This window comes from Silurus meridionalis, chromosome 17, assembly GCF_014805685.1.
Source record: "Silurus meridionalis isolate SWU-2019-XX chromosome 17, ASM1480568v1, whole genome shotgun sequence".
NCBI classification, from domain to species: Eukaryota; Metazoa; Chordata; class Actinopteri; order Siluriformes; family Siluridae; genus Silurus; species Silurus meridionalis.
This window is the reverse complement of record NC_060900.1, coordinates 14,529,785-14,542,049: the sequence shown is the minus strand read 5'-3', so window position 1 is coordinate 14,542,049 and position 12,265 is coordinate 14,529,785. Positions and strand designations below refer to the sequence as shown.

At 34.7% G+C, this 12,265-nt stretch overlaps 1 protein-coding gene across 1 annotated transcript; it reads right to left on the bottom strand.

The window, feature by feature from the left end:
* Positions 1-5,648: 5,648 nt before the first annotated feature.
* cdo1 (cysteine dioxygenase, type I) lies at positions 5,649-10,550 on the bottom strand. The gene is made up of 5 exons (XM_046872308.1): positions 10,349-10,550; positions 9,376-9,453; positions 8,405-8,562; positions 7,890-8,059; positions 5,649-6,635 (listed from the first exon to the last, which is right to left on the bottom strand). Exons 1-5 carry the CDS (start codon positions 10,540-10,542, stop codon positions 6,606-6,608), a joined length of 630 nt encoding a protein of 209 aa, XP_046728264.1. The 5' UTR covers positions 10,543-10,550; the 3' UTR covers positions 5,649-6,605.
* Between the last annotated feature and the right edge of the window lie 1,715 nt (positions 10,551-12,265).

Below are 12,265 nucleotides of genomic sequence, written 5' to 3'. Positions count from 1 at the left end.
TTGGGCCACACCTGGGCAACAATAAACAGCCATTATTTCTTTTCAATATTTGAAATCACTTGAACAATGGGTTTAAACAAAAAGGTGCCATGTTCTAAATGGTTAAACACGTCTAGATGTAAATTACGGGACATGAAAAACGAAATTCTGATTTCTATTGCCTCATATTTATTATTTTATCTTATTCATTAACTTTCCTGGCATGAAAGAAGTTTCTTTAAAAAAATTCTTAAAAGAGCTTAAAAAAAAAAAAAAAACGTACAAAAAAAATCTAAAAAAAAAAATTTTCATGTCCAAAATAATCCATAAAGAATTACAGTTCTTTCACAATTAAAGTTCTTCCCTTCAGAATTAAACCAGAGACCAAAGAGCAGTCACACACATTTCAAAACAGCATGCAGAATAGAGCAGATTACTCAATTAAACTTTACATTTTGTTCAATGATTTAACTTTTAATGCCCTCTGATTTACACTGAACCTCAGTTTTGAAGCAATTTATTGGACGTCAAATTCAAATTAGTTGTTCTTATATATATATATATATATATATATATATATATATATATATATATATATATATATATATATATATATATATATATTAAAGCAAGTTATAAACGAAATGTCACAATTTATAGTATACTGGACAGCCAAATTCGAATGAATGCATTTTATCAAAGAGATCTAGGCTCTAGATATTTGTTTCCATTATCCCTTTCTAAAAACATAAAGGTCAGCAGTTCAATTCACCATTAGATACACTACAACTATCAAACCACCACAACCACATTTTTAAATAAAATAAACCTCAGCACTATTTTTAACAAGAACACGTTGTCAGTTAGAGAACAATGCTAAAGAAACACACACTACAGTACATGTGCTATATGATAAGTTTTGGTGATTCAGTTGTATTTTTCTAGTCTGTTTTGTGTTTTTCTTTGTTGATTCACTCTTAATTAAAAAATAAAAGTTAAAACCAGAATGTCACAACATGCAGTTATTGTACAGAGTATATACACCATGTGCAATATAACATATACCAGGAAAATATACATTCTAAAACCAATTGATCATACAATTTCTGTGTGGTTATTTAATTAGATAATGTGAGATAAAAAGCTAGAAATTGAACATATTATATAAATATTAATAAAAAAAAAAAACATAAATAAATGAAAGCAAATTGGATAATCTATTAATTAAGTAACACTGGTCAATACTATACTATACTATACTATACTATACTATACTATACTATACTATACTATACTATACTATACTATACTATAATACTGATTAGCATGTACTGAACTTCATGACCTGCTGTACTCTACGTGATCATTAACTGAAAGCACATTCTAAGTTGTTCGAAAACAGATGTCTCACTTTTGATTGTTTGCCTTCGAGGCAGAAGAAGAACAATATGAATGTACATGTTTTACCTTTACAGAAGTATGTTTAACATTTAATATATGTGAAGTTCTGTTGTGGTTACTGAGACATATGGAAAAATATATCATATACTGTATATAGGCCCTTGTATAAAAATCTACATCTAAAGGTTTGTGTGTGATTTACAGGAGCAAATTCATAAACAAATTACACTGTTTATGCATTTGTAGGTTTTGGCTTGACTATATTTTACCCTAGAACCAATTCTTTACTGATCATCAAGAGATTGCTTCCTTTATAAAGTAATTTATAAAAATGTCCTGTGTTTTGAAATAAACTGATATGTTTTCCAGCTGTTTAATGATCACTATAATATTACATTCTATTTTCTGCATAGTCACAACTATAATACCCATGTCTATATATAAAAAAAAAATCATGTTTAATATATGGTTTGAGATTCCGAATGTTTGTTCTGTTGACTGACACGGCACAACTAAATTCATCTTTCTTACAGTAAATATGTTACAATATATTGTCAGTGTGTCTTATTTTTGGAGAAATAAATAATGCTTACTAAACTCTAATCATGTCCTTCAGAACTCTAAATAAAGGCTTGGTTGATAAACATAGTAATTACGTTTTATGGGTATTTTCACAACTGGTGTTCGAATGTGATAAAGCACCGTAGAAAGTACACTAATCTGTGTATCCCTACAGCATGTAAACAGATAATTCTATATAGCTTCTATATCATTTATAAATATCAAAATCAGTTGTTGGCACAATTATGTAATATGCATCAATGACATTTAATTTTAAATAATAATAATAAAAAAAAAAAATCATAATTGTGTATCCTTTAATGCATAAAGCTTAAAATACTCCCACAATTCCCAGTGCATTTGGCAAATAAAAAATGTCTGATAATGTAACAGTGTTTGATATGTGACGGAATGTTCACTTCAACTTGGATCAAGGTTCTTGTGAATATTGACTTAACTAGTAAAATATTTATACTAATTGCAAGCCAGCACGTTCCATGCTGTCCTTTCCAGACTCTTACACAACTTTGGATTTTATCCACATTTGTGGTAGAAAGCAACGATTACATATGACATCAAACACAAGGTCCTGTTCATCATATTAAATGGTTACTGTTTGTTTTGCCCAGAATGAAGAGTTAATAAAGAATATGAAATTAAACAATATACTGTATTACTAAACGTTTAAGCGTCAGCTATCCCAATAATCTCTGTTAATCAGTCATGGTCAATGTAGCATTTAAGAGGCTTAATTCCAAAATCTCCATACCAGCAGATGGTGGAATACATACATATCAGATTTTTTTGAGTAAAGAAAGAGTGAATTGGGTGAACAATTATAGGAAAATATTATAAAAATATATTAAAGGAAAGTCTTTTTCCTGGCAAAGAAACAGACACACAGTCGGCAGACACATTTGCAGTTATGTTTGTATGTCTGGACTGATAGTGAAAAGAAAACAAAGGCCTTAGACTTTTGTTTTTCCAGATTGATATTTCAAATTTTTTTGCACTTTCCTTTCATTTTATTATACTTTTCTAGACATCACAGAATTATGCATATCTTTACATGTAGACAATTTTGGGTTGTCTAGATAAATGTTTTGGAACTATATAAAAAAAGAGCTATTGTGCATCAGGCTCAGTTTAAGTAATATTTACACATAACTGGCTTTTAGGCTGTAACTAGAACACTTTGCATTCAATATGGATGATTCTGTCCAATATATCTTTTTTCCAGTATTGAAAAAAGCAGCCCCTTATAGATCGAGCAGTTCATTGGTACAACTTACTGCTGTGACTTTTTAACACAGAACCAGTGGAAACCAAGAAACTGGAATGGGCTAGTCAGTGTAGGGCTCTTTAAATACCCATATCTAAAATGGCAATAAACTCCCCCAAAGCACTTGAATTTTGTGCTCAGGCAAACACTTCATATCACCACTCATGGGGGTTTCTCAATGTGGTGTTATATGAAAATAACTTTTAAGTAGGCTGAGAACATTATAAGATTCTACTTGTAACTTGGTCAACCTTGGGCACCGTGTTTCGGAACAGTGTAAGAAGATCTCCATAAAGGACTGGGATGGATTTTTTTCAACGATTTTTAGATAAACCTCCCATTCTAGCTCCTCCCACTCTGGATAGACTATTAGAAAAGCTACTGGGACCACGTCTCTCCAAGGGTTATGGAGACTGAGGTGGTAAATCTGCCTTAATTTACATTTATCGCTTTGCATTACCACGTAAACAATGTCCCTGACTCGCCTTATGACCTTGAAGGACCCTTGCCTCTTGGCAAGCAATGAGGAACTTAATGTTCAACTGTAGCTTATCATACTGTAACTTGTCATACAGTTGATATTGTCATTTTAGGTCTGACAAACAACCTGAAGTTTTGCCCTCAGGTACAGAACGTACCAAATGTACCAATATTTTTTAGGTTAGGGTGACTGGAAAACTGGTTTCAGAGGAACTGGCCCCTGTTTATTGTTGCAGGGATGGGGGTTGGCAGTGAGAAAAGTGGGAAGAATGAGCATGAAAGAGAGTGGGAGGGAGAAGAGGGGGCTCGCCTGCCCCTGGATACCCTGCCAATGGTCCTACGCCAGCTGAACCATTTGGTCTACCAATGCAGACACTGCCGGAGTGCTGCTCCTGCGCTATGAGGAGCTTGAGAAGGGCCTGATGTTGCATCTGTGGGTGCTAGTGAAGGTTTTGACAATCTCAGCAAGTGGTAAGAATGGCAAATTTCCCTCATTCAGAGGTTTCTCTATACTTCTTGGCACCTCAATTAGGTTCTACAAGCAGTGTCTGTGAAATGACATCTTTCTGTTTCTCCACAGACAATCAACAGGATTGAAGTCTAAGCTTTTGGCTGAGTCACTCAAGGACATTCAGTTTTGTCCCAAAGCCCCGTCAGTGATGTCTTGGCTGTATGCTTCAAGTTGTTGTGCTGAAAGGCAAACTTTTGCCCCAGTTTAATGTTGTGTGCTCTCTGGAGCAGGTTTTCTTTAAGAACCTCTCTGTTTGGCACACTCTGTAGAGAAGGTATTAGCCAGTTGATTTATTTTTTAGATGTGCTAAAGAGTCTAAAGAGTTATGGTTAGTTTACCATAAATGTCCTTCTTTATTCTGACAAGAAAGAAATTCCTGTACTAGAACCTCATGCTGGATGGTGTTTCTGTTTAATCATGTGCAGCAATAAAAGACCCCCCACCCATATGCATCTTCTTGGGTTTGATGATGATAGAACGGCTGTCCACTTTATGGTGCCCTTAATAATTTTTGTGTTATGTTCTAGCAGTCTCTTTTTAGTTATACTGTTATAGCTTGTTTTTTCCCGAAGTCCTTGCTTGCAATTTGTACACAACGGTCCCAGCATAAAGATTATTTAGGACCACAGTTGCTATAAAGAGTTTTACATTCAAGTGTATATCAAAACACTTCTATGAAACAGACTTCATGTTAAAATGATAAAGAATTTATAAATAATTCTGTTGTTTATATTAATAACTTCTTATAACTAAGTTACAATAAATAACTAGGGAGGTGGTAGCTCAGTGGTTAAGGCATTGGACTTTGGATCAGAAGATCACAGGTTCAAATCCCACCACCACCAAGCTGCCACTGCTGGGCCCTTGAGCAAAAAGCCCTAAAACCCTCCCCTGCTCAGTTGTAAGTCGCTCTGGATAAGGGCGTCTGCCAAATGCCGCAAATGTAAATGTAAGTTCTTGGTTACACAATTGCACTTTTTGACTATATTGTATACCTTTTAAGAGTTTATTTACAATTGCATATGTGTCTTTTGTGTTCAGTGTTTTGTTTATTGTTCAGTGTACAGTATATTGTCTGTCATTATTGTATTTATGAACATTGCACTGTCTGACTCTATACTGATCCTCTTATCCTCATTGTTTCATGTTAAATAGGGCACTGTGTTCTTTAAACCAAGGTTTGAAATTCTGATATTTCAATTTTTGCCTTTATTTTTTTTTATAAATAGTGTAAATATTAACTCTAATAAATGTGGGTTTGGGGAGTTTACAATAAAGCCTCAAAATGTGTTTATTTTTTAATTATTACGTATTTATATTAAAACCATTAATCATTAATCATTAATAAACCCATTACATGTATCAAAATCCAAATTGTTTCTGTCGATATCCAATTTACTGAAGTCATAGAGACACTGATTCCAAATCAGGATGTTTAGCACCAAATGAATAAAGAATTTATTATACAGGACAGACAAAAATGATTGGAAACATTTTACAGAAATATTATTTCATATTGTACAGTTACAGCAAAGCTTTTCTTATCATCCTAATGTTTGGCTGGTGCTCAAAAAAAGCTGTTCATACAATTCAACCCTATAAATACCTCTATAGATATAACTCAAAAAACGTATCGTTCACTGTGCAACTAAATTCGTATTTTCTTTCTAGATTCTGCTTTGAACTAAAAACTAATTGTTATCTAAGACTTAATTTTATTTTTATATAAGACATCTAGGCTTTTTGTTCCTCCTAACATTGAATGTTCCATTTGTAATTTACAGACAAATGAAATGTATAAAAAATAAACTCATGCAAAATGCATGTAGGACTTTGACTACATATGGTGTTATTTTACAATGTGGACATCATAAACCATGCCAGCTTACATCAAAATTAACACATCAATAAAAGAAAGTGCTCATTCTTACACTAAACTCTTCGATTTACGAAATTCCCTTTTTAGCTAATTACCTTTTTGTGAACACAATACAACACAATTTAAGTATGTTCTTCTCATCAATTACATGATCAAGAAAAAACAATTCCAGGCCTAGTAACAGTACAAAAGTTTGATTACACAGGTCATAAACGCTTAGGAATGCTGTTAGGACTTTTCTCAAACCTAGTGAACAAAGAACAGATTGCTGAGGCAGTCCAGCCACATTCTGCTATTCAGACTCTTTAGAATGTGTTCAGCAGCATTTGCCAAGCTTACAGTGGGTCATGGCAATACCTCACGAATTACTCAGTCCTTCTACCAAACGTTCTCTGTAAATTTACCCAAAAGTATCAAATCATTATTTTTGTATTACAAAAAATAACGATGTCGACATTGCTTGTTTTAATCACGCCTGAATTTATAAATGTACAGTTAATATTTCTCCATTCTCAGTTATTTTCCTGTGAGATTGTGGTTCCCTGTAAAAGAAAAAAAGAAAGGATCAGTACCAAGTCAACAAAATAAGGTCACTTTCAGTTAAAATGTGAAAAAAAAAAATTGTGGGGACGTAAGCAGTGTTTTCATCCCCTCTCATCATTATTTTATCTTATCACAGAAGTAATGTTGCAATGTGCTTGGCCAGACAGCAGTTTGGTCAAGGTGAGCTTATGTAACTACTGAATAGAAGATAAGTACATTGTATTTGCCAAAGCTGAAGCCGACAATTTTGTGTGGATAAAACTTTGAGAGCAGGTTTGCGCTTGTTGCAAAAATGCTTTGCCTGAAGAACAGACTTGTATGAACATTTTTCTCACATTTAACCATTTGCACTGGTAGATTTTCTAGATTCTATCTTTCAAGATAAGATATTCTTGAGGAAATGTCAAGCTCTTGACAGATAAATAAATCAACATTTAATGAGAATTGGATGTATATCTAGACGGTTTATATGATAAGAAGTGATAAGATAATCTAATAATCCAGTTTTATTAGCCATTTAAACAAACATTTACACTTCCGCATGTTGCCACATTCACACTGTTCAATCAAGGCTGAATTGCTTTATCGTTATCTTCAGTAAAATGTATATTTTGTCAGAATTCCTGGCACTGATAGCACCAAGGCTTTTACATTTATTGTTTAATAACACATTAGATTGGAGTCTGTACCCACTTTTGATGCTGTACAAAGTGCTATTACAGGTCAATCTAGCTCTGTAATTTAACTCATTGGAAATTTCTTAAGATTTATTCATACGATTGTTTTTGGGGAAAAAATTTATCTATGTAATATTGTGCATTTTAGAATAGAATGTGAATGTGTGGGTCTAAAATATGGCTAAACCTCATTTAAGAACATCTTCGATATATGCATATCTGTAAAACCAACATCATTAGTTATCTATTCTATTTTATGCTGAATAACTTTTACACACATACCAGTGTCACTTTTACAGAACAGTCTAATTTTTGCCCAATATGCTGCTTAGCAACCAGAGCTTACTGCAAATAACATTGTGGGGTAGAAGATTTGTTTATTGTGAACACCCTGTTTTTATGCAATTACACTGCTATTATGCAAGAAAAACCACTCTTACTCATGCTTAAAAATACACACACCCTCTCAATTTTTTTTGTTATATTAATTATTCTTCTTAGTGTTATTACTAATTATTAAAAAAAAAAAATCATTCTGGTTATCTAGAGCATGACATTTAGAACATTTAGACTTACAATTGGTGTCTTCTGGCCAAATTTACTCCAGAAGGTCATTTTGACTGTGTTTTTATGTCCCGTTCTCTGGTCAAATGTCTGGCAATGCTCGAAAGGAGGGCTGTACAGGTGCAAACTGGCTGCACATTCTGTGTGACTGACGTTTTCTACCCGGTGCAGCCCGATGGAATCTGCAACACATACATTCCGATTGTACAGTTCATGCTAAAACATTCACATGAATCCATATTTCATTAGTGTAAATGTATATTTCAACGCATGCTATTTATATCCTCAAACTTGCAATATGTAACTAGGATCTTCCCATGACCTTCTTACACACTTAGAAGTTCAATCAGGTGTGGCAACTAAGGAATTTTGCATTTAACCACCCTATGACCTTTCATCAATTTTATCTCCAATTCCTTGTAATCGGTGTTAATAGATCATTAACTAAAAGTTAATCAATAATTAAGCAAACAGTTGATGCTTTAAGAAAATGCGTCCTTAACACTTTTTTGATCAAACGATCTTACCATTAATATAAGCACACTGGTTTTCCTGCAAAATGCGCTGAGATTTTTGGACCATGTCGCCATGTGCTTTACCATCGGGCCATTCGAACAGGGTCTCTTTCAGCTGGCCTTGCAGAAGCTTCAGGAAGCAGTGTGAGTTTGTATGGTCATGGATACTACTGCAAGTGGCAATGAGCATGTACAGATTTAGAAAAAGGCAATAACTCTTGTTATAAATACTCCTATCACACCAAAAAACTAAACAAAACAAACATTCATTTAAACTGCTAGTAAGCTTAAAGTCATTCATTTTAAGTGCAGATTATATATAAATAATCATTACAGTTAATACACATGATATACATGTTTTAATGAAAACCTATAATTTTACTGTCACATACTAACTGAACTAAACAAAGCACATGACATTCCTGTATTGAGTAATCTTGTAACAATCATTACCTTTTATATAAAGATTTGGAGCAAAAACAAACAAACAACAAAAAAACCCATACAAAATGTAAATCTTGCTGATGCAAAATAGGGTCAGACTCATGAATTATGCTTCTTAAAGTGTCCTTTCCATTTAAGACGTCTTACCACACAGCATGAGACTGCTGTCTAGAACCTTCCATACGGAAACATCATTTAAATGAACGCATACTTTAAACCCTTACAGTGTAGATTATGTTTATTAAAATATTTAAGATTAAGCTAGGTTTTTAACCCATTTAATCAAGACTGTTTTTCTTTTTTTTTCAGCCTGTTTTTCTTTTTATTACTGATTCAAATTGCTATTTATAAATCAACCAAAAAAATCACAATCATTTAAACAGAAGCACAAAGTAGCAGTGCCAAACATTCTTTAAAGCATTTATAGGAGCGCAAATCCAAGAGTATAACTCAAGCCTGAAAACTGATATACCTTTGTACAAATTTAGTTCATCTGATGTTGTTAATATTTCCTAAGTACATTATCGTTAACTGATTACCTGCCGTGGCCTTCACCCCAACACAGAATCATAAGGTTAAATTTGCCATTGCCCTCGTCGACGAGATTCCTGGTATACCTAAACACACGTGTAAAGCAATCATTCAGTTAGTTTTTTATGACTGACAAAAATAGATTTTACTTGTACAATTCATTTAGTGAATTTAATTCATTCAAAAAAAACAAATAAAGAGACAAAAAACCCCAGCAGTTTTTGCCAGTTTTTATTATATTCATCACCAGACAATGGGACTGGATACATTGGATGCACAAGATTTAACTCTAATGTAAAACCTTGTTTTATCACAATCTGTGTAATGTTTGGTGCAACTACATTATCCAACTTTTCTTTAGTTTAATGACACATTTTGTATATATATTATTGTAATTGGCATTCCAAGCAAACAAATGCAGTTAAAGAAGGTCTTTGCAGCGTGGTAAACCTTCTGTTTGTGTGTATCTGAATAGAACCGAGCCACAGTTCTAGAAGGTGCTATCAGTGGACTGATCCTCAGATTACAGTTACAGTTTTTTTTTTTTTGGCTCGGTGTTCGGGTGTGTGTGGGACCGTGGCCTGTGATTGGTGGTCTGCTCCCCACCCTTCATCAGCCAAACTTTAAAAGCCTTTTAAAACACTCAGCAACTTGATGCCACCATATAATGGCATTTTCCAAACATGGCCAACGTGGCAAGCACAGATAAATATTCACCACATTGAAACAAAAGATTGGGCTTAAAACATACAACAAGCAAAAAAATATACAAACAAACAAAACAAAAAAAAAACAAAAGAATGAATCTCTAAAGGGCAAAAATGAACAAGAGATAAAACTATTCTATATTATTTATTCTATGGTATGAATTGTTTGAATGCCATGGCATTTTTTTTTATTGCATTTCATGGACAACAACAACAATAATAATAATAATAATTAGAAGAAGAAGCAGATGATGAAGAAGAAGAATCACTGTACCTGTACTGGTCAAATCTAGCAAATTTCTTCCACTCCTGTGGTTTACTTTCGTATGCCTCCATAATACTCTGCACCTCCTCAATATTCACATGATCACTTTCAAAGATCTGATGGAGGATCTTAATCAGATCCTCCAGCGTCTCTGGTTTCACCATTTCGGTGTTTTCCATTCTCCCAGTCTCAATCACAGACATGAACACTTTGTGCGCGTCTAACGTTTTTATAAACTTGGGTACAACTTGGACTGTACCACTCTGTTGTAGACGGGTGTGGTGGTCCATTTAAAAAACGCAACAAAATCCTTCGAAAAAGTATTGTTTGTATTGTTAGTGAACTTAAAATCTATTTAGATTTATCATTAAAAGAGAAAAAATTCGACACGTGATTGTTTTTATTTTTAGCCTGACGTATCACCTCATATTGGTGCATTTGGTGCAATCCAGTCACACGTTCTTATTTTCAAGCTGGGCTTCTGTTCAACTGGGAGCCACAAAAGAAAAAAGGGACACGTTGTTACGCTGAGACTCATTTGTATACCAAAGTATAGGGTTAAACGTAAATCTAAACTCACTACAAACTGCAAAATAATCTAATATTATTATTTTCTAATGTACAGAACAATCATTTTATTTTACTTATTGCATGTGTATACAGCCAGTGTGCAAAATGACATGAATGCTGTTTACATAAACATTGACAGTTTGCTACTCTTTAAAAGACTACTTGCAAAAATTAACCTTCAAATACACTTTGTACTTTCCGAAGTGCAAATGACGTCTGATTCTAATGCTGTGGTGAAGAGCTTTGATTCCTAATCAAAGACGCGGTTTAAAGATGGGTTCTTGCGCCATCACGTGGCCACACAATGAAAGCTCACTGTATGCAATTTTGCTTCCACCTGCAACGGATCTGTACGAAGGCGCATTAGTGCCACGTTACAAGAATTATAAGAATACGAAAATAAAGTCGTAGCAGCACCGACTGAAGTACTGGTTTGGCGGTGTATGTAGTTCATCTCATGAATCCTCTGGTCCAAATCGTTCGTTCTTTTATCACTTGACTCCCCGAAACGCTATGGATATACACTTCTTCTTTCGGCTTCTCCATTAGGGGTCGCCACAGCGGATCATCAGTCTTCATACTACTACTTTACATCTGCCTCTTTCAAACTACCTGCATGTCTTCCCTCATCACATCCATAAACCTCCTCTTTGGTCTTCCTCTTATCCTCCTTCCTGGTGGCTCCATCCTCAGCATTATCCTACTGATATACCTCATGTCCCTCCTCTGCACATGTCCAAACAATCTCTGTCCGGCCTTACTCACTTTGTCCCCGGAATTTCCTGTATGCGCTGTCCCTCTAATAAACTCATCTTCAGCTCTCCTACCTCCAGCTTCACCTCCTGTCTTTTACTCAATGCCAGTGTCTCTAAACCATACAACATCACAGGTCTCACCACAGTCCTATAAACTTTCCCTTTCACTCTTGCAGATACCCTACTATCACAAATCACTCCTGCCAATCTTCTCCACCCACTCCACCCTGCCTGAACTATTTTCTTCACTTCTCTAACACACTCTCCATTATTTTGCACTGTTGACCCCAGGTACCTGAACTCCTTCTTATTCTTCACTTCTTCTCCCTGTAACCATACCACTCCACTGCCCTCCTTCTCATTCACACACATGTACTCTGTCTTACTCCTACTGACTTTCATTCCACTTCTCTCCAGCACGTACCTCCACCTCTCTAGGCTCTTCCTCACCTACTCTCTACTCTCACCACAAATCACAATATCATCCGGAAACATCACAGTCCATGGAGAGTCCTGTCTAACCTCATACTTCAACCTGTTCATCACCACTGCAAACTGGAAAGGGCTCAGAGCCGATACTTGATGCAGTCCCACCTCCACC

Excerpts from the sequence above, each read along its gene's own strand:
- cdo1 (XM_046872308.1), bottom strand. The coding sequence starts at position 10,542 with ATGTCTGTGATTGAGACTGGGAGAATGGAAAACACCGAAATGGTGAAA. Across the intron at positions 8,060-8,404 it reads CCAGTGTGCTTATATTAATG|ATTCCATCGGGCTGCACCGG; the intron begins GTAAGATCGTTT and ends TATGTGTTGCAG. Across the intron at positions 6,636-7,889 it reads TTGGCCAGAAGACACCAATT|GGAACCACAATCTCACAGGA; the intron begins GTAAGTCTAAAT and ends TTTCTTTTACAG.